Source organism: Mustela nigripes, chromosome 1 (assembly GCF_022355385.1).
Source record: "Mustela nigripes isolate SB6536 chromosome 1, MUSNIG.SB6536, whole genome shotgun sequence".
NCBI lineage: Eukaryota > Metazoa > Chordata > Mammalia > Carnivora > Mustelidae > Mustela > Mustela nigripes.
The window spans coordinates 118,008,459-118,034,366 of record NC_081557.1 but is presented as its reverse complement, the minus strand read 5'-3'; the positions used below and the strand labels follow the sequence as shown (position 1 = coordinate 118,034,366).

Sequence of the window (25,908 nt, the reverse complement as noted above, 5' to 3'; positions counted from 1 at the left end):
GTGATATCAGTAACAAAGAACAGGAGACAGGGGCCTCTGGGTAGTTCAGTCAGTTAAGCGTCTGACTCTTAATTTTGACACAGATCATTATCTCAAGGTCATGAGATCAAGCCCCATGCAGAATCTGTGTTGAGCATGGAGGCTGCTTAATATTCTCTCTACCCTGCCCCCCTACCTGTGCTCACACTCTCCTGCTCTCTAAAAAAAAAAAAAAAAAAAAAGATAAAATAAAAATAAAAGGGCCTCTTTCCCTTTAAATAAATAAAGTTGATATCAGTTCAAATTAGATTGTTATAACTTTAGGTTGCTTTTTTTGATACTCATAGTAACCATAAAGACAATATCTATGGAGGAGGAAACAAGGAAAAAATGAGAAGATCTAAAGTCACTACAAATAATGAAATAAACACAAAAGATAGCAGTAATGGAGGAAGTGAGGGACAAAAAAGCTCTAAGACATACAGAAAACAAATAGCAAAATGGCAGAAGTAAATTCTTCTTTATCAGTAATTCTTTTAATTGTAAGAGTAGATTACAAATTACAATAAAAGGCAGAAAAAGGAAGAATAAATTTGAAAAACACCATGATCTGGGTGTGCAAGTTTCATTCAACATTCAAAAGTTAATTGATGTAATCCATCACATCACAGGCAAAACAAGAAAAAAAATCACATCATCCAATTAATGGATTTAGAAAAAATCATTTCACCAATAACTCCATTATAAAAACTCAAAGCAGACTAAGAATAGAGAAGAACTTCATCAACTTGTGTTGGAGGCCACGGCATGGTTGAAGTCGAGGATCAAACCAGGCCCTGACTTGTGTCTCCTTCAAAGTCCGGACACCTTGATAAGGGGTTAAGGACAGGAAAGTTGAGTAACACTGAAAAAGGGTCTGTGCTATGTGTTGTGTGCTCACCTATGTGACTTCCCACACACTGTCCCTACAGAAGGGAACAATGCGGTCAGGGTCATGAATTCTTAGTTGGTCCTTGTTGTTCCTGTACCTCCCATAACCCACTGCCTGGTTGATTGTCTTGCTAATGGCTTTAGCCGAGACTACCTGGCATCACGAGGTTTGCTTGTAGTTAATGCAAATTTGTTATAGAAACTTGCAGTCATCTGACAAGGTACCGATGTATTACTCCTCCTATTGTGGTCTGCCTTATAAATGATTGTAAGATGTGAAATAAAATCGGCACTGTTGGACATCCTCCTCAGTGTCCCTCCGGCCCCCATCTCTCTGTCTCGTAATTTCTTTTCACCATTCTCTTAACCCTCACGTTTTCCTGGTCGATTTGTCGCACTGGCCGTGAGAACTTGATAAAGAACATCTACAAAAAACCTACAGCTACCATCATACTTATTGGTAAAACAAAAACAAAAACATTCCCACTAAGATCAGGAACAAAGCAAGGGTACCCCAAAGGGATACATATTAAAAAGGAAGATATAAAACTATCTTTGCAGCTGAGATAATAATCTATGCAGAAAATCAAGAAGAATTGGCCAAAAAAAAATTGGATTTTATAAGTGATAATAGCCAGGTTGCAGGATACAAGGTTCTATATAAAAGTCAATCATTTTCCTATATACTATCAATGAACAAGTGAAATATGAAATTTAAAACACAATACCATTTACATTAACACCTCCAAAAATGAAATACATAGGTATAAATCTAACAAAATATGTATAAGTCCTCTAGGTAAACTATAAGATCTGCCTAAAGAAATAAAAGAACCAAATTGATTCCATGTTAATGATAAGATTCAGTATTGTCAGGATGTTAGTTCTTCCCAAAGTGATACATAGATTGAATGCAATCCCAAGGAAAATCCCAGCAAGTTACCTTGTGGTTATTGACAAAATGATTCTAAAATTTAAATGGAGAGGCTAAAGAAGCAAAATACCCCAAATACCCAACATAATATTGGAGAAGACCAGAATCAGAAGACTGATGCTACCCAACTTCAAGAGTTAGTATAAGGCTGCAGTAATCAGGGCAGGGTAGTACTGGTAAAAAAAAAAAATAAACAGACAAGTATATCAATGGAAAAGAATACAGACCCCAGTAATACACTTACGCAACCATAGGCAACTAATCTTTGATAAAGGAGCATGTGGATATTTACTGCTGTTGTATTCATAATTGAGAAAGTCTGGAAGCAACCAAGATGTTCTTCAGTAGGTGAATGGTTAAATAATTGTGGTATATCCAGATAATGGAATACTTTTCAGGGCTAAAAAACAATGGAAGATTAATTGTGAATTAATTAATTAATTATAGTTAATATAAATTAGTTATATAATTATATAAAGACATGGAGGAAATTTTAAATGCATATTACTACGTAAAATTCACTAATGTGAAAAGGCTACATACCGTATGATTTCAGCTATATGGCATTTTGGAAAAGGCAAAACTATGGAGACTATGATGATTAATGGTCTATGTCAACTTGGCAGGCCATGATTAAATACGATTTTTGGGTGTCTTTGAGGATGTTTCTGAATGAGAGTAGCATTTCAATTAGTGGATTTAGTAGACTACCCTAACTAAATTGGTATCATCCAATACATTGAGGGATTGAATTAAATGCAGAGGGGGCCCCTGGGTGGCAGCTGGGAAGGTATCTGCCTTCCAGTTGGATCTTGATCTCAGAGTCCTGGGACCAAGCCCTGCATGAGGCTCACTGTTCAGTGGAGAGTCTACGTCTTCCTCTCCCTCTGTGCTGCACCCCCACCCTGCTCCTGCTCCCTCTCTCAAATAAAATCTATAAATAAATAAATAAATAAATAAATAAATAAATAAAAATAAAATGAAGAAAGAATTTGTTCCCTGCAGCAATTATTGCTGTGGTGTACTTATGGAGAATGTCTATGTCCCTCATTTCTTCCACGTTGATTAGTTGGAATTCTTCTGTAAGAAAAAGTCCTTTCTACCTCATTTATTTATTTATTCATTATTTACATCAATATAGACTAGAGGATATTTATATTGCTTTTTTATTATTTGATTTTATGATCTGAGAGCCCAAATCTCAACCCTGAAAATGAAAGGAAAGTTTGAATATTATCCGAATCTAGGTTAGGGTAACAGAAACCTACTTTGATGACTTAAGCCAAAGGATGGGAGGAAGACACAGACTTGGCAAAGCTGGAGAACTAGCCTGGAAAAGGGTAGGAACCCAAGACAGTCCCAGAGTTAGGAAACCCGTAGACAGTGGCCTCCAGGCAGCATTAACCTTCTCAGAGAGGCCCTCAGCTGATGGGGACCAGTCCTCCTGTTTTCAGCCTCTCCCTCACTCTGACCAGGATTCAAATCCAGTGGAAGTGCCTGTTCCTTGGCTGGAAAGGAAGGGGGCTGATGATATTAATACCAGACTGTTTCCCTGAGAAAGAGAGGAAATGGATGATAGGTAGCCAGAAACCACTCACCTTTCAATCCCTTGTAAATCAATCCTCCTTCATACAGGGTCCTCAGAAACAAAATCTTAAGTCACGCCTTTCCCCCCAAATCCCCTCCTCCATCCAGACCGGCAGCAATGCCAGTGGGTTGTTCCACTCAGCAACATCCCTACCCGCAATCCCTCTCAGAGTAAGCTCAGGATCTCTGACGCCATCACAAGGTCTGAGGAAAACAACAACAAAAATAACTCTTCACGGTATGATGTGGTGTATTAGGGCCATGACGCAGTGCCCCGGCCAGGTTTCTGTCCCCTGGCCTTGAACAAATGTCTTCACTTTTCTGGAAAGGGCTTCGCCTCTTCCACTGTGAAATGGGTACAGTGCCCTCATAATCTCTAAGGTCTCCTGGGAGGCTAAAAAGTCTATACTTAAGATTTTAGACTTTAAGTGCACCAGAGAAAGAGCCATAATGAGGATCATGTCGTATGAGAAAATGTTGAAGACATGAAGCTTTCCAAGAGCGTGTTAAACAGAAAATTCGACACGCTGTCTAACATCACAGATTCTAAATGTTGGAGGAGACCTTTCTTAGAACCGTTTTCCAAAATCCTGATATGCTTGAGAATCACTTGGAGATCTTTTAAAATGTAGACCTTGATTCAGTAGATGGGGTGGGGACTGCTTTGTACCCAGACTTTCCGTAATCTGTGGTTCTCAGCTTTGACAGCACATCGGGATCACTTGAGGGGCTTTAAACAAATACTTAACCCCTCCAAGCCCCCAAACGAGATTCTGATTCACTCCTTCCCAAAACTTCCAGGTGAGTCTAACAGGCAACGAAGTCTGAGAATCCCTGCCTTAGACCCGCGCTTCTCCAACTTCCGTGCGCATGAGCATCACCTGGAGGGCTTGTTAAAACAGAGCTCGCTGGGCCCCGCCCGTAGAGATCCTGACTCTGCAGGTCCGGGATGAGGCCCCAGATTTTCACGTCTAACAGGTTCTCACGGGATGCTGACTCTGCTGGTCCGTGGCCTTGAGGGTCATCTCACCTGACAATGATGTTTCCCATGTGGGAAACCAAGAAGAAATAACTACCACATCTCCAGACTCAGGTTCCTGGGCCATTTCTTCAGCCAATCCTTCCAAATTCCTCTCCTGCGTCCCGCCCTTATCCCCAGGTCCCTGCGGAGCCGCTTAACGCCAGACCGAGCCGGTTCTCGGGGGCACAGAGGGGCCGATTTCCGAGTCGCGAAAGCTGCCTGCAGAGGGGCGCGCACCTTGACGAGGCCCACGCGAAATCGGGAAGGCTGGCACTGCGGCTGCGGGACACGCTGCGCGCGCAGGACTCTCGCGTGCTCCCAGCCGTTCCTTAGTTCTCCACTTTGTCGGTCAGAGGAGGTGGCCTAGACTTGCGGGGAAAGGGTTGCCCAGACAGCCGGGGCCCTCCACCCGGCTCCCCTCGTGACCCGGCGCCTTAGCCGCGGCCCCGGCGGAAGAAAGGGATTGGTGCGCGGAGGGGCGGGTTCGGATGCAGAGACGATAAAGGCGCCGAGCACTGGGCGCGGGCTCGGGTTTGCGCTAGCGGCGCTGGGATCTCGGGCGGCGCGCTGCTCCAGCTCCCATTCCCGCGCCGCAACGCAGCACCTCTGGGTGCCTCAGTCGGAAGGTAAGTGCGGAGCTCCGGGACGTCACCCCAGCCGCTGTCCCCGGGAGCAGATCCCCGTTTAGGAGCGGAGGCTGATGTCGCGGGTCCCCCTGGCCCCGGCGTGAGCGCGGTCTCCAGCCGTCGCCACGGAGCTGCGAGGCGCGGGGTCGGGGGCGCTGCTTCGGTCCACAGGAGGCGACACCCGGCCCCTTCCACTTTGCTAGGACACCCTCCAACAAGGAATAAGGATAGGCGCGGCCGTTCTAAAACCGGTTTACCCAGGCATCTCCCGGAGAAGATGGGACCCTTCACCCTTTTCAGCGAGAGCCGGGCTGAGGCCCCGTGTCTTCTTGGGTTCCCTCTCCCCGGCGTCCTCCTCTCGCTCTGCAGAGCCAGACCTCTGAGGCCCTCTGTATCTCCAACTTAGAGCTCTGGGGTATTCCCTAAACTTTTTCTGTCTTTCGGATCATCACCACGGTAAGTCCAGACTTGACCAGCTCGTTGGTGGAGTCTTTGAGCAGTTTGCTAAGTGCTCTTCTTATTACTCTATTAAGTGTTCTCATCAATCTAGTGGGTCAGTCCTATCATTGTCCCCCAAGACTGAGGAACCTTGAGGTTTGGCAGAGGAGCGTACTCAGACTCGCGCAGCGAGAGTGGCGGTGACCTGAGGCCCCTGGGCTTGTCGGGTTACCCCGTGAGGAGAGGCCGGGAGGAACCGCGGGGGAGCGGGAATGGTGGTGCGGAGAAGGTGCCCTCAGCGCGGCCACGGGGATGCTTCCTGAGGGAGAAGTGTGGCGGTGGTGGAAGGAGACTCAGCGAATCCGGTTTCCTACCCCTCTTGGTGTTTAGTACTTGCCTGACCTTGGGCAGGGCAGTTCATCCTGTAAAAGGGAGAGAAAGATCCCAGCTTCAGGAATACGGTGAGGGTTCAGGAAAGCAGGCGTTTCACGCGTGCTCGGTCGTTAGGAAGTGCCTGATTTTTCCTTGCGCCAGTTCTATTAAGAGTACACATTTATTTATTTATTTATTTTTATTTTTTAAAGATTATTTATTTATTTATTTGACAGATCACAAGTAGGCAGAGAGGCAGGCAGAGAGAGAGGAGGAAGCACGCTCCCCAGTGAGCAGGGAGTCGGATGGGGGGCTCGATCCCAGGATCCTGAGATCATGACCAGAGCCCAAGGCAGAGGCTTTAACTCACTCAGCCCCCAGGCGCCCCAAGAGTACACATTTATTATTTAATGAACCAGAATATTTAAAGGAGAGACTGCCTTGCAAATGCCCTTTGTAAGGGTTATTGGTCCTTAAAGCAAACTAAGAGGTGGGAGAACCCGTGGGCTTGGGGTGCGGGGCGGGGCGGGGCGGGACGGGGGTGGGGGGTGGACAGAGGGCAGGAATCAGCAGCTTAGTGCGGGAGGGTCTGGTGCCAGGAAATCATCAACTAGGCAAATGGCACCCCTTTCCTGAAAGCAGTTTTACAGAGTGCAGGGTAGGAAGCCCCACTTTGAGGGGTAGGGAATTAAGGTTGAGAGCAACTGACCCCTCCTGCAGACCTCTGAGACTGGAAGAAGAGATGAACAAGAACAAGTTTCAGCAGGTTTATGAGCAGAGTGGGAAGAACAGGTTGAGGAGTTAAGTGGGATAAGGGCTCAGGAGTTTGAATGAGACTAGGGTTTGGTAGGCACCAACTGGACTGTTAGGCTTCTGGAGACAGCATTGATCTCTGGGTGAATTTTCTAGCTCCTCAGCAATGTATGTATATGCAGACCATTAACTGGGGCTGGAGACTTTTTTTAAAAACATGAATTTACATGTTTTATTTTAAATTGTGGTTGCAGTCACATAATGTAAAATTTACCAAGTTAACCATTTTTAACACTCAAGTGTACTCAATTGAACACTCCAGTAGTGTTTAAGTATGTTCCCGTTACTGTGCAACAGATCTGTAAAACTTTCTCATCTTACAAAACTGAAGCTGTATGCCAATGAATGAAGCACTGATAGTCCTTCTGCGTTATGCCCCACCTCTTGGCAGGTGCCTTTCTACTTCCTTTTTCTATGATTTTCATCACCTTGGATACCTTATATAACTAATCCTAAGAGTGGAATCATATGCTGTTTAGCCTTTGGTAACTGGCTTATTTCACTTGGCATAATGTTCTGAAGGTTTATCCATGCGTAGCCTGTGGCAGGATATCCTTCTTCAAGGCTGAATAATACACTGTTGTGTGTATACACCACATTTTTTTTTTAATCCATTCATATGTCAGTGCTGGATACTTTTACTTTCATTCTTTAGTGCCAGAGATATTAATACATTCTTATTTACTGTCTCCGTGGCAAGAATGATTAGACCTGGATTTTGGGGAGATCATAAGCCAGTGAGAACATTAAGGGAAATTGATGGTGTGCCCTCAGGGAAAAGGCCTATTTTGTTGGCCTTAAATATTTCAAATTGGAGTTTCTTAATATTCCTGAAACAGGAGGAGGCGAGGTGAGGGCAGTCGCCCCCAGGGTCTGAGTGTCCTGCCTTGTCTCCTTCAGCATGACCCATTGACTCCACAGCAAACCTCTGAGTAATAACAAACATTCGAAACTGTTTGGGAAATGCAACAATCCACAAGGCCATGGGCACAATTATAAAGTTGTGGTGGCAGTGCATGGAGAGATTGATCCTGTTACAGAGATGGTTATGAACTTGGCCGACCTCAAAGAGTATATGGAGGAGGCAATTATGAAGCCCCTCGATCATAAGAATCTGGATCTGGATGTGCCATACTTTGCAGATGTTGTAGGCAGGACAGAAAATGTAGCTGTGTATATCTGGGAAAGCCTCCAGAAATTTCTTCCTCTGGGAGTTCTTTATAAAGTAAAAGTGTATGAAACTGAAAATAATATTGTTGAATATTGTTGTCTATAAAGGAGAATAGCTTTTAGGGGTTAATACTGTAGACTAATTTCTTTCCATATTCGAAAAAGGTCTTTATCCTCTTGGACAATTAAGAAATCATCACATACTTGTTACGCCTCCCCATTGTGTTTTCAGAGTGACTGGTTGATTGAAATTGTTGTGTGTGGGGTGCCTGGGTGGCTCAGTGGGTTAAGCCGCTGCCTTCGGCTCAGGTCATGATCTCAGGGATCGAGTCCCGCATTGGACTCTGCTTGGCAGGGAGCCTGCTTCCTCCTCCTCTCTTTCTCTCTCTCTGCCTGCCTCTCTGCCTACTTGTGATCTCTCTCTGTCAAATAAATAAATAAAATCTTTTTTTTTAAAAAAAAGGAAATGTTGTAAGACGTGTTGTTAATTCAAATCTGTCTTAAAACATCCTGAGTGACATTTAAAGAGTCCTTTATTTATAGATTAAAAATCACTTCATTTTCAGTAAAATGTTGTGGTGTGAAATTTGAAAGTAAAATAAATCCATTTTTGTTTTTCCATTAAAAAAATATATATATTCCCGAAACAGAATTATTTATCTTCAGAGCAGTCACAGTTGAAATAAGTTTCTCCCCTAAGAAACCAAAGTAATTTTTTTCTGCAAACAGGGGCATTCTGTTTTAGTGTATGTGTGTGTGGTGTAGACAAACCCTTGTTATTTCCTGTTTTCTCCTTCTGGTCTGTTCCACACTGTTTGGTGAGTACTGACATACATCAGTTACTGGTAGGAATTTCTCATAAGAGCTCACAACTTTATGAGAGAGATAGCCATATTGTCTCCTGGCACTTAAGACCAATGTTTCTGGGGGTGTCTGGGTGGCTCAGTGGGTTAAGCCTCTGCCTTTGGCTCTGGTTGTGATCCCAGAGTCTTGAGATCAGGCCCTGCTTCAGGCTCTCTGCTCAGCATGGAGCCTGCTTCCTCCTCTCTCTGCCTGCCTCTCTGCCTATTTGTGATCTCTCTGTCAAATAAATAAAATCTTAAAAAAAAAAAAACCTAATGTTTCCAAAACCAAACTCTGTCTTCTCATCTGACCTACTTCCCCAGGGACCCCATTCTTACAGCAGCATACATTAGAGACCTCAGTATTAACCTCATTGATTCCTTACCTAGCTCTACCATATCCATACAAGGAGCAAAGGTACTTGAGCTCCAAGTTTTCATCTATATCGGTCCCACCCTCTTCATAGTGTCAGTGCTGTCTTAGAGTTCTGTGGTTTGTGCAGAGAGGTAAATGCCAGGAGAATGATGGGAGCAGTGGTATAATAACTACCCTGGAGAGTCCTGGGTCAGGGAGGCACTCCATTATCTCTGGGGAAGAGTTTGTTGAATTGTTTCTTCTTCCCTGTGCAGTTAAAGTAAAGAAGGTGCTTGGGAGAGAAAGTCTGTGGACTATAATCGAGTCTTTAAAGAGGGACTAAGAATCTTTGATGACTTCCCTATATAAATTTAATCGCTAGGTTGGCAAAGCAAATTTTACTTTAGAACAGCTCTTCTCAAAATATAACCTTGGGAATCCTGGGCTTCCCAGAGACATTTTGTAGGGTCCTAGAAGTCAAAACATGATACTTCATAGTCTTGATTTGAACACTTTTATAAATTTTTAAATGATATAAAACTATTCTAAAGTGAACGGATATTTATCTATTTTTGTATTGTTGGCTAAACAGGGGGATACTAGATAACTTGATTTTTCTACTCAGAGCTATACCATCGATGTCTATAAATGCTGAAAAAAATGAAACGATCTATCAGAGTTTCCTGAATAATGAAAGGGAGGAATTTACTCCAGAGAACTACATAAAACCTAAAAATGTGACAGATTTCATCAGTTTTACAGTTGTTAGACATTTACATTCTGTGTCTTACACTGTAGAAAGTTTTTGTATAATATTACAGTGCCAGTAGCATTCTTTTGAGAACAACCATTCAGAGTCCTCTAAATAAAAATGAACTGAATGACTTAAATGTAGATATGATGAGCTCTTGAGAAGCCAAAAATGATTTGTTATAGCTTTACAAACTAGTAGTGAAAAAGCTATTGAAGCATCTAGCAGGATAGTTTATCAAATTGCAGTGGCTGGAGAAACACAGTAAAGCCTTGTTTGGAGGAAAAAGCATCGAAGGAAATCCTAGTCCTGTCACCTTCTAATAATAGAGAAACTTGTCAAATTAAAATTTTAGCTGCAAACATGAAGACTGTGTTAGTATCTTAACAGAAGTGTATTCTGCCTTACAAATGGAAAAATTTGCAGTCATGGCTGGATTTGTCATTTTGTTTGTGTTCATCTGGTATCAGCACCAAACCAATCATTAGTATCTTTGGTGACTGCTTGGCAGCAAAAGTGATTGGTGCCAAAGTATTTGGTGTAGGATAGCTTTTTTGAAAAGTTTGCCAGATTTACTTAAGAATGCCGTTTATATGACAGTAAAAATGTTAAGTAGTATTAAATCTTGACCCTTCAGGGACCTATCTTTTTAGTATGTCATGTGTTAAAGGGATACACTTGTTCCGTGTTGAGGTGTGATGGCTGTCTTGAGGTAAAGCAATTGACAGCCCGGAATTTCTGACAATGATGGCAAGAAAAATGAGGAAGAAATTGGAGAGCCATCCGCGTGTTAGATAAAGATGGCCGCGGCTATAGGAATGCAGGGCTCCGCCATGTGATGCCAGACCTGAGAGAGAAGTGAGCAGATGCCAAGGTTGAAGTGGGCAGGGAAGCAGATTTTCACAGCGACAGGCACGTGAGCTATGAGGAGTTTGTACTCAGATGACAGCAATGTGCAGGTGTTGTGCAGAATGTGTTCAGTGTCTTGTACCAAATTATTTATCTGCGTCTTCTTTGTAATTTATCTGTAAAAGGTTTCCCCCTTGCTGTCCAGAAACATGCACAGATAGTGATTAGGACCTCAGTCCTCCCTGTTTTCTTCCCTTATCTTACTGTGGTTGTCCTGAAACCCTCCTTGAGAAAGCCGGTCCAGTCACATGGTGCACATGGCTTCCTCTGGGTAAGTCTCAGTCCTTGTGCACACCTCAGTGGAGATGGAGTTGGTCAGATGAGGGAACATTTGGGTTGTGCCTTTGTTTTAAGCAGTTTTTGTGAGGACATGTTGGCATGTTGTAGAAGCGAGGAGCCATAACTCCTCCGTGGAGTATGAACTGAAGGCAATATGTGGTTCAGAGTTGCACTGTTGCACAATGGGTATATGCTCCATGGACTCACACGTTATTTTTTTTGGTACTGCTGGTCCTGTACTAGGACATTTTCTTTTGTTGTTACTTGTTTTTTAAACTTTGTTTAGCCACAGGGGCGCCTGGGTAGCTCAGTGGGTTAAAGCCACTGCCTTCGGCTCAGGTCATGATTTCAGGGTCCTGGGATCGAGTCCCACATTGGGCTCTCTGCTCTGCGGGGAGCCTGCTTCCTCCTCTCTCTCTCTCTGCCTGCCTCTCTGCCTACTTGTGATCTCTCTCTCTCTGTCAAATAAATAAAATCTTTAAAAAAAAAAAAAACTTTGTTTAGCCACTTAAAGAAAATTTGCTTATGGCACAATTGGCGTCAAATCCATTCCAAGTTATGTACTTGTTTTCCAATAAAAAAAATTACATTTTACTCTATTCCCTCCCCCACACCCACCCCCCCAAAAAAGAATCAGAGTTCTTACCTGGTCTTGGGTAAAAATGATGGTTGAAAAGATGACTTCCCCAAAGGTCTTATGAGGGACACTTGGGCCTTTCCTATAATGTGGTCCAGAGTGGGGGCCCCTTTTCCAGGCCTGATCCCCTGTAGCAAGCCAGAGACGCTCCAGCAGAAGGCTCTCTTCTGCTTGTTTGGCAAAGTTAGCTGGGAGGGAAGGCTGTAGGGGCTTTGAATGCTGTGTATTAAGTTCTCTCCTCAAGGTACTGAGTTGAATGTGGGAGAAGGCTAAGTTCAGATCTTAAAGGGTCTTGAACTATAGTTTACAAAGATATGATGGTTAGATCTGGTGAGCTCGTTGGAAGGGCGTGAGTCACCGGAGTTGGCTCTGAAGTTTCCTCTGCCAGCTCTGTTGGAAATCTTACTGTGGAAGGCACAGGGCCATGTGCAGAGTGCAGGAGGCCTGACTTTAGAGGGTGGGAAGCAGCAGAGCCTGCTGTGTGGCTCTGATTTACTCTTGGGACACACTTGTCTGGGTGCTGGGGCAGGAGGTTGGGGCCGGGGGTCATGTGTGAAAGCCCTGCCTGCACCTCCAGTCGCAAGCCTTGTGCAGTTGGACTGTCTTAAGGGGTGAACTCTTAAGGCCAGAAATGATTTCATGGTCTGTAACCAATAAAACTGGTGAGGAAGAGGAGGGGGGCTAAAATGTTCATGGTCTGGAAGAAAAGGAGAAAACAGCTCTTCCAGATGATCCTTTTGAAAGGAGAGGGCAGCAAAACAAAGGGGTCACAGCTTACCGAATGTCACCGAGCGCCATCTTTTAACCATCTGCTTTTCTAGTCTGGTTCACTCTAAGGATAATATCTGAATATTTGCACAAGATGGACAGGGCACTAAGTTATTTAATCTGGGACCTGTCTGTGCCTTCTGGTGGTGCGTGGACAGACTGCGGCCAGCTCTAAGGATGTGAAGGCTTCGTTGGGATGCACTGACTTGGTGTTTCCAGGTCCATGCACGGTCCCCTCCACAGTAACCGTTAGATGCAGGCGATGTCAGCATTGTGCAGTGTCAGTTCTAAATCTCTGCCCGGCTTTTGTCTGCCTGCCGGGTTTGATCCCCTTTTTACAGAGCCCAGCTTGCAGGAGGCTCTTGACAGGCTTCCCGTTGGCCCACTCAGCAGTCTCTTTAGTTCAGTTCGGGAGTCCAATCCACGTTGTGCCCGTGAGCTTGTGTTCAGAGGGGTTGGAAGCATAAAAGGTTGTGTAATGAACTCTGCTCCTTTTTAATTGCAGGGTGTTTGCAGGGAAATGCTGGTCACTAGGATGCTGCGGCAGGTCGTGGGCCAGATGCTGGGGAGCCCAGCCTGTGGCTGCTGGACAGCTGCCCCGCCATTCCGGTTTCTGGCCACCTCCCCTCGGCAGATTCCAGCAGATGCCAACTTCCACTCTGCCTCCTTCTCTGGAACAGACCAGCCACGTGTCCTAATTACAGGTTGGGCTTTTTTTTTTTTTTCCTTCTTTTTTCCACATTTGCAACTTGATGTTTCTCCTCCTCCTCCTTCTCCTCCTTCTCTTTTCTCCTCCTCCTCCTCCCCCCTCCCTTTTTTTTTCCTTTGCTCTTTCTGGATGGCTTTGGAAGGGCTACCATGCCACCAGCTAACATGTATTCATCAGAAATAACCTTTTCCATGATTGGCTTCCTCCAGAATGGCAAGCCCAAAATCCTTATTCTGTCACTGTTGTTAGTGCTTTCTTTGCATGTTGTGATTTTTTATTGTCTAAAGGTTGGCTCTAGGAAACGGGGGGGGGGGGGGGGGGGGGGGGAGGGTGGGGGGGGGGGGGGGGGGGGGGGGGGGGGGGCAGGAAGCTGCTGTGTGGCTGAGATCGCCTGAGGGGAGCAAATGTGCAGGGGCTACAGTGTGGGTGGTGCCTCAGGTGCATCTTTTCTTGACTGACCTCCTCAACCACATCATGCCAGCAGCTGTTGCCTGTTTTTGTGTGGGAGACAGAGGAGACATGTTAGGGCCTGCCTGAGGAACCCATCCCCACCATCTTGGAAAGCCGTTAATCTCACTGTCGCCAGACTTGCTCCCTGTGCTCCTTACCTCCTGTCCACCCAGCCCCTGATGCTATGTCCTCGTCACTCCAAGTTTCACCTGGCACTCCAGGTCCTTCCAGCCAACACAAGCCCACCTCTGATGTGGTGGACACACTTTATTTCCTTCTTCGCACCATTCCCTTGGCTTCTTACATTCCTCACAGTGTGTGTGTGTTTCTTTCACTTCCGCCGCCTCCTCTCCGGCTGGAAATGGACTTCAGGTGTAATCTCTTCCCCCTTATACTGTCCTCCCTGGTTTGCCCCACTTATCTGGTGCTAGTTGGCTCCCTCCCTCCACCACCGGCAGAGCACCTTCTGTGGTGGTGTCAGTGGGCCTGGGTCCAGTCCCATGGTAATAAGCACTTACAGGAAATCCCACTTTCTGTATCTCCCTGCCTCGTTTACCTCTCTCAGATGAAATTTGCAGTTTCATTCCCCCAGCTGTACTCACAAACCCAGCTCACCCATTTCAATCAGTGGCATTTTTTAAAAAAATATTTTATTTATTTGTCAGAGAGAGCGCCTGCGCATGCGCGTGCACAAGCAGGGGGAGGGACAAAGGAGGGGAAGAAGCAGGCTCCCCGCTGAGCAAGCAGCCCAATGGGATGTGGGGCTTGATCCCAGGATCCTGGGATCATGACTTTAGCCAAAGGCTGACGCTTAACCAACTAAGCCACCCAGGCATCCCTCTCAGTGGCTTTTATTTTTTTTTTTTAAGATTTTATTAATTTATTTGACAGAGATCACAGGTAAACAGAGAGGCGGGCGGGGGGGGGGGGGGGGCAGCAGCTCCCTGCTGAGCAGAGAGCCCAATGTGGGACTCGATCTCAGGACCCTGAGATCATGACCTGAGCCGAAGGCAGAGGCTTAACCCAGTGAGTCACCCAGGCACCTCGCTCAGCAGCATTTTTAAGCCTCTAAATTAGGAAGCTCTAATTTTAATTTTTAAAAATTAAAAAAAAAAATTAGTTTTCTTCATGGCTCCTTGTCAATTCAGTTGTCTTCCCTTTTCTTGGATGATTTCCTGGTTTGTCCCCCTTTTCCCCTCTTGCACCCCAGCCCAGTCCTAATGGAGGATGGGCTTCTTGATAATCCTTCCAGAGGCTGATCTCAAATTTTCTGTTTGGCTTTTGAGTGTTTTGGCTCCTGTTGCATTCAGGCTTCAGAACTCATCAAATAATGAGGGCAGGTCTGAGAGGAATTCCTGACTTAAGGAGCTAGGAGGTTATCCTGCTTTCTTGTGATTTTTTTCTCTTTCTGCGCCGTTGCTTCCTGTCAGCCACCCAATGCTAGAAAGAGTTTTGTCTCTGCGACTAATAATTACCCGCATCAATCTCTGTCCTCGTGTGAAGGATGTAACTTAGTTTTATCAGGTCAGGCTGGGCCTTTCCCTAATTAGCTGAGATTGCCCTACAGTCTTATTCTGTTACTATGTTCTGGGAATAAATGAACTGGTAAGATTTGAATTAAAGTTCCACTTTTTTCTTCTTCATCTAGGGGGTCTTGGCCAGCTTGGAGTAGGGCTTGCTAACTTTTTGAGGTAAGAGCCCAAAAAGCTGAAATTGAAAATATGAGTTCTTTAGTATGTACAACTTGTCTTTGGCAACATGTAATCATTTTATTTTGTTCTTCATATCATAAACATGTAGCAGGTCTGTGGCTCATCGTCTCCCCCACTGGTCCTTTGCCCTATTTGAAAGCGCATTTTCATTGGGCCAGTTATATCCTAGATGTACCAAGTCACGTGTTTTGCTCTTTCCTACAGGAAACGATTTGGGAAGGACAATGTGATTTTGTCTGACATAAGGAAACCCCCCGATCACATCTTCCACAGTGGTAAGAGATCAAGATGCCTTGTTTTTGTTTCATCTTTGATTTTCAAAATGTAGTTAGAGAGACGGCTCATGGGATCAGTGTGTGCAGCAGCTCATAACCAGACTTGTGATGAAAAGAAAGGTGTTATTGAGGCCCAGTTGTGTGACTTTTAAAAATTCCCTATTTGGGGGGCGCCTGGGTGGCTCAGTGGGTTAAGCCGCTGCCTTCAGCTCAGGTCGTGATCTCAGGGTCCTGGGATCGAGTCCCACATTGGGCTCTCTGCTCAGCAGGGAGCCTGCTTCCCTTCTTCTCGCTCTGTCTGCCTCTCTGCCTACTTGTGATCTCTGTCTGTCATATAAATAAATACAAATCTTAAAAAAAAAAAATTCCTATTTGGGGGTACCTGGGTGGCTCAGTGGGTTAAGTGACCAATTCCTGATTTCAGCTCCAGTCACGAGATCAGCATGGTAAGATTGAGCTGCACGTCTGGCTCCATGTTGGCTGTGGAGCTGACTTGGGATTCTCTCTCTCCCTTTCATTCTGTGCCTCATCCCCTAACTCACTATCTCTTTAAAAAAACAAACAAACAACCACAAAAACCCACATTCCTAATATGATCCCTCGTAATTCTGTGAAATGTCTGCAGTTAATGCTGCTTCTTGTTAAGAGTTACAAGAACAGGAAAACTCTTTCAAACTTGAAGTAAAGTTTGGGGATGATATCTTTGTGCATTATTTGGGATAGTATCTTTGGAATAAAAACTTTGATTCCTGCCTTTTTGAGTTTTTAATTTCTTTTCTCAGAGGGAAAACAAAAATCAAGTTCTGTAATGAGAAAAAAGAACTCTAAAACTTTGGAGAAATTAATCCTCCTATTTCAACATAGATTTGCTCTTTAAAAAAAGATGATGATGATGATGATGATTTATTTATTTATTTTAGCAAGAGGGAGAGAGAGAGAGAATCCCAACAGAGTCAGACTCTCCGTGCTAAGCACAGAGCCGAACACAGGGCTTGATCTCACAACCCTAAGATCATGACCTGAGGTGAAATCAAGAGTTGGGCCCCAACATAAATTTGCTCTTAAACAGCTGTGCACGCACGCACAAACACTGCAAAGTCCTCAAGCTTTTTCCTACCTTAGAAACATGTTTGTAAGGTCTCCAGGTCCTTCCTGGTACTTTGCTGTAAGTGGGGGAAGCTGCCACCGAACTAGCCTGACTCTCCCTAGCTCATGCCTGTGGTTCTTCTACACCAAGTTGTATGTTCTTTTAGAAACCCACTTCTCTAGCCTTTTTAAATTGGGTAACTTTTCCGCAGAGTGAAATTACCGTGCCTGTAGGGGGACTATTAATAGCACCAACTCAGGAGCCAGATGCCTGGTTGTGACACACCCCCCCTCCCCGGTTCTCCCACTCACTCGATCCTGGCTAGTTTTTCTCTGTGACTCAGTTTCCCTCCTGGTCAGATCTAAGTATACAGAAAGGCCTTGGACAGCGAGTGGCAAGTTTAAGCTCTTCATGAGCACAAGTTCCTGTTACCTGGGGGGTGGCTGGGGTTTGTTCTTTCGTAAGCAAAATGCTGCACAGCGTCCAATGAGCCAGCCATCCAGTTGACCCTAATGGAGTTCACGAGCCAACTGGTGCTGGGGGGAAGGTCCCCTTGGCTTTTTAAACCCCTAACTTGTGCTTCTCTGGTTTTGTTGTGTTCCTTGTAGGCCCGTTTATTTATTCCGACATTCTGGATTACAAGAATCTTCGGGAGATCGTGGTAAACAACCGCATCACCTGGTTGTTTCATTATAGCGCTCTGCTCAGTGCGGTGGGGGAAGCGAATGTGTCCTTGGCCAGGGCCGTCAATATCACTGGTAAGTTTCTGGGTCTTGCCCAGGATGGCTGATTTGCCAGCTCTTCCAGTTCTTCTGCAGGAGATTTTTGAGACGGTGGTCGTCATGTCTGTTCCTTGCAGGATTGCATAACGTCCTGGATGTCGCGGCAGAGCACAGTTTGCGATTGTTTGTGCCTAGCACGATCGGAGCTTTTGGCCCTACTTCTCCCCGGAATCCAACTCCCGATCTCTGTGTGCAGAGGCCCAGGACCATCTACGGGGTGTCCAAGGTCCACGCCGAGCTCATGGGAGAAGTAAGCCTTGCTTGGCAAGATGACGCAGTGTTGCCTTTTCTGTTCTCTTTGCCTCATACACTAGCTGACTCATCCTTGGAGGAGACGTTTACCTCTACCCCCATCCCCGCCCAGCCCCCAGAAGTGCTCCCAAACTGATTGCGTTTGCCAAGTGGCAGGAACTGAATGCTCCGGAAGAGCTCCTTAGCCCTTGGCCCCTCGATGGCACCCTCTTCATTTGCTATCTGTCTTACTGGTACTGCTCCGTTCTGTCAGGCTCCCAGTATTGGCAGTAATGGGATGTGATTTTTGAACACTGTGTTAAGGAGAAGGTCAAAGGACTTTTGTTCTTTTCTTTTCTTTTTTTTTTTTTAATATTCTTTGTCTTTAAAATTCTGTGCTAACGGAAGCCTGGGTGACTCGGTTGGTTAAGCCTCTGCCTTTGGCTCAGGTCATGATCCCAGGGTCCTGGGATCAAATCCCACATTGGGCTCCCTACCCAGTGGGGAGCCTGCTTCTCCCTCTCCTGCTCCCCCTGCTCATGCTCTCGCTCTCATTCTCTCTCTCTCTCTCAAATAAAATAAAATTTAAAAACTTAAAAAAACCCACAAAACTCTAGGACAAGTGGGAGTGGTGTCTGCTCCTTTAGCTGAGGTATCAGGCATTACCCTCCTCCCCCACAGCCCTCCCCTGAGCTCTGTGCCATTCTGCACTACAGGAACACGCTCCTGGAGGATTGTTTGGGATGTCGAGCAGTGACTCTCTTCCAAAGAAGAGCTGACAATCAGCGCAGGCTGATTTGTTATTGACCGTGTTGATATATCACCAGAGTGATTTTTTTGAAAGTGAAAGCGGAAGGGTTACTTGTTAAAGAAAAGTGAGTGGCCCTTAGAAATTCTAGTCTCGCTTCCTTTAGGAATATTTCAATAGAACTGCATGGAAAGATATTCTGTTCCATCCCCCACCCCCCAAGAAAGAGCTCTTCTTTTCTTTGCATTGCTCTGTCTGGTTTAAAGCATTTGTTTTAAAGTTGCTTTTCTCTTTTTTGTAGTATTACCATTACCGTTACGGGTTAGATTTCCGATGCTTGAGATATCCTGGAATTATTTCAGCAGACTCCCAGCCTGGAGGAGGAACAACGGGTAAGTGCTGTTTCCCGTTTTTGCCCTAAGTAAGATAGGTTTTCTACGTGCCCTGAAGAGCAGCAAGGGACCAGCTATCTTTTTAGCTGTGTGCTGACCCCGAGTTTCTGCGCCCTCTCTGGCAAGCGCATCTGAGAAGCTCATGGAGTCCCATTGACTTGAACGTGTTAAGGGCAGCTCATGCTGGTGTTGCAAATCCAGCCCATGATTAGCCATCCCCAGTGCTAGAATCAAACAGGTAATATTCGAGAACAAATTTGTCATGTCGAATTTGTAATGTAGGAGAACACCAAATAGAATTGAATTGAATCCAGCCTTTGTTTCTTAATGCAGAGAACTCCGTGAAAATGGACTATATGTATGCATTGCATGTTGTTAAAGGAGCATAAGTGTTGTTCTTGTCATTGTTGTTGTTGTTATTTTTATTGTTATGAGTTTGAACTCCAGCATGCATTATGTTCAGTAACTCCCATATTAGAAATCCTTCCCATATGAGGGGCTCTGAGATATAATATAAAAGCTAAGCCTTGGGACACATGGGTGGCTCAGTCTGTTAAGCGTCTGCCTTGTGCTCAGGTTATGATCCTAAGGTCCTGGGATTGAGTACCACGCTGGGCTTCTTGCTCATGGGGAAGCCTGCTTCTCCCTCTACCTGTTGCTCCCCCTGCTTGTGCTTGCTTGCTCTTTCTTTCTCTGACAAATAAATGAATAAAATCTTTAAAAAAATAATAAAAGCTAAACCTTGGCAAAATCTGAGAGATTTTAAATTTATTTTATTTACTTATTTATTTATTTGAAAGAGAGAGAGAGCACAAGCAGGAGGAGTGGCAGGCAGAGGGAGAAACAGGCTCCCCGCTGAGCAAAGAGCCCTATGTGGGAATTGATCCCAGGACCCTTACGACCGACCTCAGCTGAAGACAGATGCTTAACCAACTGAACCACCCAGGCATCCCCAAATCTGAGGGATTTTAAAGGAGATTTTTGTTGAGGTTACTTTTTAAAAAGCTTTTTGCCTTAATACAATACTCTCCAATTATGCACTGGGAATCCCTCAGGATCTTTGTTTTTTTCCAAGTGGTCCAAGAGGTCAAAACTCTTTCCGTATCAATATGAAGCTGTCATTTGCCTTCTTTTCATTCTCCTTTACAAGTGCACTGTGGAGTTTTCTAGAGACTGTGTGATGTGTGACGGCCTAGTGAGCTGAACACACAAGGCAACCGGAGACTCCAACTTTCTGTTATTGAGCCAGGCAACAAGACATGGTCAAAATGTAAAACATGCCGTTCTTTTCACTAAGCCTTCTTTTGTTTGAAAAATACATTCTTCTTCCTATACAATATCATACATATGACTATATGATGGGTTTATTATTATCATTTTAAGATGTAGCAGTATTTTTTAAATGCTCCGTTACTTTCTGATATAGTAGATATTGATGTAACCCACACTCCTAAGACCTCTTTGGGGGTCCTCAGTGATGCTGAGGAGCATAAAGAGCCTAAGGTGTAACCATTGACCTAACACATTCATCATTTTGTTATAAGACGAGTCACAGACAGGATTCTCTTTCAGATTATGCAGTCCAGATCTTCCACGATGCCCTAAAGAATGGCAAATTTGAGTGCAACCTGAAACCCAGCACGAGGCTCCCAATGATGTATATTGATGACTGCCTCAGGGCCACTCTGGAAGTCATGGAGGCCCCGGCAGAGTCCCTCTCCATGAGGACCTACAATGTCAATGCCATGAGCTTCACCCCTGAGGACCTGGCCCAGGAGGTTCTCAAGCACATACCAGAATTCCAGATCACGTACAACGTGGATTCTGTTCGACAGGCCATAGGTGGGTACATCATTTCAACTCTCCTCAAAATCTAAGTGAAGCTTTAGTTGGCACTGTGAGTCCCTTGAGGACATAAAGCATGGAGAATAAGGAGGTTCTGGACACATTCTGAAGAAGAAGCTGTTGTTGAGACAACAGATGCTGCACTTTGGGGCACTGATATATAAAGGGGTGGAATCATCCTATTCCAAATAAATAGCTTTTCAGCATTTCACCATTTTATTGTTGATACATTAAACCAGCCAACAGCACAAGAAAATGTCCGTGGGTTTTCTGATGCTGTGATTGCCGCTGTGGCCTTGAGCACTGCTGGAGTAGAAGATTGCTGCCCTACATGTCCATGGGAGATTTTAATAGTGAGTCACAATCCCCAGTGCCTGATCGTGGGCATGTAATAGAATCTTCTGATCTAAGAGGGTGGCTATATATGTGCATAATGGCCACTCTGGTCTCCTTGGAGGAGGAATTTCGGAGGGTGAATTTCTTTTGTGGCATTTTGTATAGTAGACCTTTATATAAAATGTGCTAGACATTTTTGCAAGTCCACAGTCTGAGTAATTCAAGCTTCTCTTCCATGTCTTTTCCTAGCGGATAGTTGGCCGATGAACTTTGATGACAGCAATGCTCGGAAGGACTGGGGGTGGAAACACGAATTTGATCTTCCAGAGCTGGTGACAACAATGTTGAACTTCCATAGTTCTGATACTAGAGTTGCCAATGCTAACTGAGGGAATTGGAAAGGAATGCTCACGTGTACTGGACCGCTGTCCAAGGAAAACCATAATGACCCCGAGGAAACTAGATTATCTGGAATAGAAGGACTAATTGGATGAGATTTTGACAGCTCATATTGAACTGCCAGATTGGAAAATCAAGTTGGCTTTTGCATTTTCAAAATGCTGTAGGCTTGGTGGTAGGATTTCTAAACCTTTGCTGTTTGCCTAAACTTGCCCAAACACACATATCACAGAACAAAGACTTCAGTCAGAATAATTGCCATTTCCTTAATTCAGATGAATTAAGCATTTTGGAGAAGGTGGATGTATGTGATGTTTGTCTTGAATTAAATTTAATTTAAATATCACTCCTGGGCGCCTGGGTGGCTCAGTGGGTTAAGCCGCTGCCTTCGGCTCAGGTCATGATCTCAGGGTCCTGGGATCGAGTCCCGCATCGGGATCTCTGCTCAGCAGGGAACCTGCTTCCTCCTCTCTCTCTCTCTGCCTGCCTCTCTGCCTACTTGTGATCTCCCTCTGTCAAATAAATAAATAAAATCTTTAAAAAAAAAAAAATAAATAAATAAATAAATATCACTCCTAAGACTCCATTATTCTCTTGACTAGAGACCAAAGATTACATTTTAAGGACTATCAAAGTTGATCTCCTAATTTAAATACTATCCCATCAGAACATAAATGTTTGCTATATAATCCCATGTTCATAATGATCAAGAGATCTTAAAACATTTTTTTCAAAAATTATTACTTCTAATTTACTTTTCTGTAAAAAGAAAATGTAGAAAATGAAGAATATCAAAGACAATCTGGCTAGTAATGGAGAGCACCTCTTATTTGGATTACCTTCCTGTTGGTGAGCTGAGTCTTGATTATCAGGATGTTAATTCTCTTCCCTGGCCATGTCTGACTCCTGGAGGAGCTTATGTAAATATGCAGGTGTCTGGGCTCCTCCCTTTCAGGTTGACTCAACAAATGGGGATGAGAATTTCCAAACGCCACTTGGTTATTCTGTTCCAGCCACAGCTCACTGGAACAGGTTCTGTACTATGGAGCAGGTCCATAGTTTTCTAAAGATAACTTTTCTTGCGACAGCCTTTTTTAAAATATATTTTAAAAATATATACTCTTAGACTAAACTTTCAGGGGAACTGCTCTAACCCCTTCTGAAGCAATTCCTATATAAGTATATAGAGATTTACTTACTTCTAGCCACCTCCAAAGACCTGTGAAATCATTAGAGTAGAACTGCTCACAGGCATATTGGACAAAGTTATCATGGACCAAAAGGCATTTCTATTATGTGATTAATGATCGGCTTCTATGTTTGGAATTTTTAACTGCGGGGTGGAAACATGACCTCTTTTGGAGGTTTAACTGGATTTAAAGTCTATTTAACTTTTGGGGCATCTGGGTGGCTCAGTCGGTTAAGAGTCCAAGTCTTGATTCAGGATTATCGTTGAGTTCAAACCCTACAGTGGGCTCCATGCTGGGTGTTGCACCTACATTAAAAAAAAAAAAATCTGGGTGCCTGGGTGGCTCAGTGGGTTACGCCGCTGCCTTCAGCTCAGGTCATGATCTCAGGGTCCTGGGATTGAGTCCCACATCGGGTTCTCTGCTCAGCAGGGAGCCTGCTTCCCTTCCTCTCTCTCTGCCTGCCTCTCTGCCTACTTGTGATCTCTCTCTGTCAAATCAATAAATAAAATCTTTTTAAAAAATCTATTTAACTTTTAGAGTGCTGTGAAGTGTATAAACCTGGTGATTCACAGACCTGTACCCCTGGGGATAAAAATATATGTTTATAAAAAATAAAAAATGTTTTAAAAAATAAATAAATAAATAAAATCTATTTAACTTTTAACTGGAGAACTTCTAAATAATTGAATGATTTAATAGTTTATCATTTTTCCCTACTTAATATAATGCTTATATTTATGTATATTATTTTCTAAAACCAGTACTGAGGTTTTGGGGTTTTTTTTTTTTTTTACAACTTTCCTGAGATTTATTTTATGTACTGTTCAAAGTTTTGGTGTTTTTCTTTTCCAGTTTTATTGAGAAATCATTGATGTACATCACTGCAGAAGTTCCCGGTGTATTACATGACGATTTGTTCAGTTGTGAAATGATTGCTACAGTAGGTTTAGGTAATATCCATCATCTCCTAGAGATAGAATAAGAAGAAAAAAAGGAAAAAAAGAATAAAGGGGAAAAAATGTTCTCTGTCATGAGAGCTCTTAAGATGGACTCTCTTTTTTTTTTTTTAAGATGGACTCTCTTAACAGCTGTCCTATAGATCATCCTGAAGCGGTAACTGGACTCATTGTGCTAGACACCATATCCCTAGGACTTAATATTTCTAACCACTGGAAGTTTGTACCCTTTGACCACTTTCCTCCAATTCCCCCTTCCCCCATCCTTCACCTCTGGAAACCACAATTATGGTATCTTTTCTGTGAGGTTAGGATTTCTGCTCTTTTTTACCCCACACATGTAAGTGACATCATACAGTATTTGTCCCTCTCTTGATCTGACTGATTTCACTTAGCATAATGCCTTCAAGATCCATTCATGTTGTTGCAAACAGTAGGATTCCTCCTTTTTTTGTGGCTTAGTAAGAGTCCATTGTGAATATACACCATAACTTCTTTATTCATTTGTTCGTCAGTGGACAGTTAGATTGTTTCCATGTCTTGCCTCTTCTAAATAATGCTGCTATGAATACAGGAGTGCAAATGTCTTTTCAAGTTAGTGTTCTTGGTTTTCTTGAATATACTCCTAGAAGTGGAATTGCTGGATCACAGGGTAGTTAGTTGTATTTTTAATTTGTGAGGATCCTCCATATTCTTTCCACAGTGACCACACTGGTTTACCATCTCCCCAACAGTGCACAAGGGCTCCATTCTCTCCATGCCCTTGCTAGCATTTGTTCTCTCTTGTTCTTTTTTTATTAAGATGCATCTATTTGAGAGCAAGAATGCACGAGCCTGTGGGGATGCAGAAAGGAAGCAGACACCCCGATGAGTGCAGAGCTCAATGTGGGGCTCCATCTTACAACCTGGAGATCATGATCTGAGCTGAAACTAAGAGTCAGTCGCTTACCCAAGTGTACCACTCAGGCGTCCCTTCTCTTGTCTTTTTGCTAATGGCCATTCTAACAGGTGTGAGGAAATACTTTATTGTAGTTTTGATTGGCAATTCCCTGATGATGCATGATTGAGCATCTTTTCATGTATGTGTTGGCCATCGATGGGTCTTCTTTGGAGAGATGTCTACTTAGGTCTTTTGCCCATTTTTTATTTGGGTAATTTGGTTTTTTGCTGTTGAGTTGTATGAATTCCTTATATATTTTAGATATCACCCTGTCATCAGATGTGTGGTTTGCAAATATTTTTTCCCATCCAGTAGATTGTCTTTTCACTTTGTTAACTGTTTCTTTCTCTGGGCAGAAGATTTTTAGTGTGATGTTTTTTATCTTGTTGCTTGAGCTTGAGGTGTCCTATCAAAAAATTAAAAAAAAAAATCATTATCAAGGTGCAAGTCAAGGCTCTTCAGTTGGGAGGTGCCCAGGAACAATCCTCAGACTTGACTCTGAATCAATCTCCCTTCCTGTGTGTAGCATAGGAATGCTCCCTGAGGGGTACTTTGCTCTGAGGGCAAAGAGCTCTGCCCACCTGCCTCTCACTTCAAGCCCTGCTGGGCCACACAGCTTCCAGAAGTTGTGGCCAGCCCTTCTAGTCAGATGGGACTGGAAGACACTCTCCACAGTGGGTGAAGCTGTGATTCAACTCCTTGCCTGGGTCTGGGCAAGGAACCATCTAAGGCTGGCAAAATTTCTTGTTTGAGAATCTAGATCAGGCAGATCTACACCCTGCCAAGGTCCTTTGAGTGCATGTCCAACCTAGGTCTGCAGGTGAGCAGTGCCACTGCTTGGGATTACTACTTGGATACTACGGGTATGTGCTCAGTCTGCCAAGATTTGTGTGGTGTGCCCACGTGTGGCAAGGCCCTCCAAACTTCTGTCACAGATTCCCAGTGTCAGCCCTGCAGATAGCCCTGCAATACCTGTGGTCAGGATTGTGACCCACAATGCTGGGGGGGCGGCTGGTCATTACCCTTGGGTTCTCCTCCTGTTGGAAGAATCGGAAGTTCAGGAGAGGCCTGTGTGGTGCTACACTGGCCCAGGGGAGCAGTAGTGTATTCACATGACATGTAGCTGCCCCTCTTACCTTCTAACACAGCATATCTTGGTCTCTGTGACATGAGGTAGAGGGGAGGTGTGCTTCAGCCTTACCCTAGAATTCTCTCCACAGAGTCTTGTCCTAGAATTGTTAGTTTTTCTTTTTTCTTTTTCTTTTTTTAAATTTTTTTAAGATTTCATTTATTTATTTGACAGACAGAGATCACAAGTAGGCAGAGGCAGGCAGAGAGAGAGAGGAGGAAGCAGCCTCCTTGCTGAGCAGAGAGCCCAATGTGGAGCTCGATCCCAAGACTCTGGGATCACGACCTGAGCGGAAGGCAGAGGCTTTAGCCCACTG

At 44.2% G+C, this 25,908-nt stretch overlaps 1 protein-coding gene across 1 annotated transcript; it reads left to right on the top strand.

Annotated features, from left to right (window-relative positions):
* Positions 1–4,717: 4,717 nt before the first annotated feature.
* LOC132013512 (L-threonine 3-dehydrogenase, mitochondrial) lies at positions 4,718–21,884 on the top strand. Its single transcript, XM_059393407.1, has 9 exons — positions 4,718–5,077; positions 12,917–13,115; positions 15,219–15,261; positions 15,487–15,557; positions 17,253–17,402; positions 17,504–17,676; positions 18,707–18,797; positions 20,370–20,639; positions 21,228–21,884. Exons 2-9 carry the CDS (start codon positions 12,932–12,934, stop codon positions 21,365–21,367), a joined length of 1,122 nt encoding a protein of 373 aa, XP_059249390.1. The 5' UTR covers positions 4,718–5,077; positions 12,917–12,931; the 3' UTR covers positions 21,368–21,884.
* The last annotated feature ends 4,024 nt before the right edge of the window (positions 21,885–25,908 follow it).

Bases quoted from the DNA above. Each gene is read 5' to 3' on its own strand.
- LOC132013512 (XM_059393407.1), top strand. From the start codon at position 12,932: ATGCTGGTCACTAGGATGCTGCGGCAGGTCGTGGGCCAGATGCTGGGG. The intron at 15,262-15,486 runs GTAAGAGCCCAA...TCTTTCCTACAG, and splicing joins GGGCTTGCTAACTTTTTGAG to GAAACGATTTGGGAAGGACA. The intron at 20,640-21,227 runs GTGGGTACATCA...GTCTTTTCCTAG, and splicing joins TTCTGTTCGACAGGCCATAG to CGGATAGTTGGCCGATGAAC.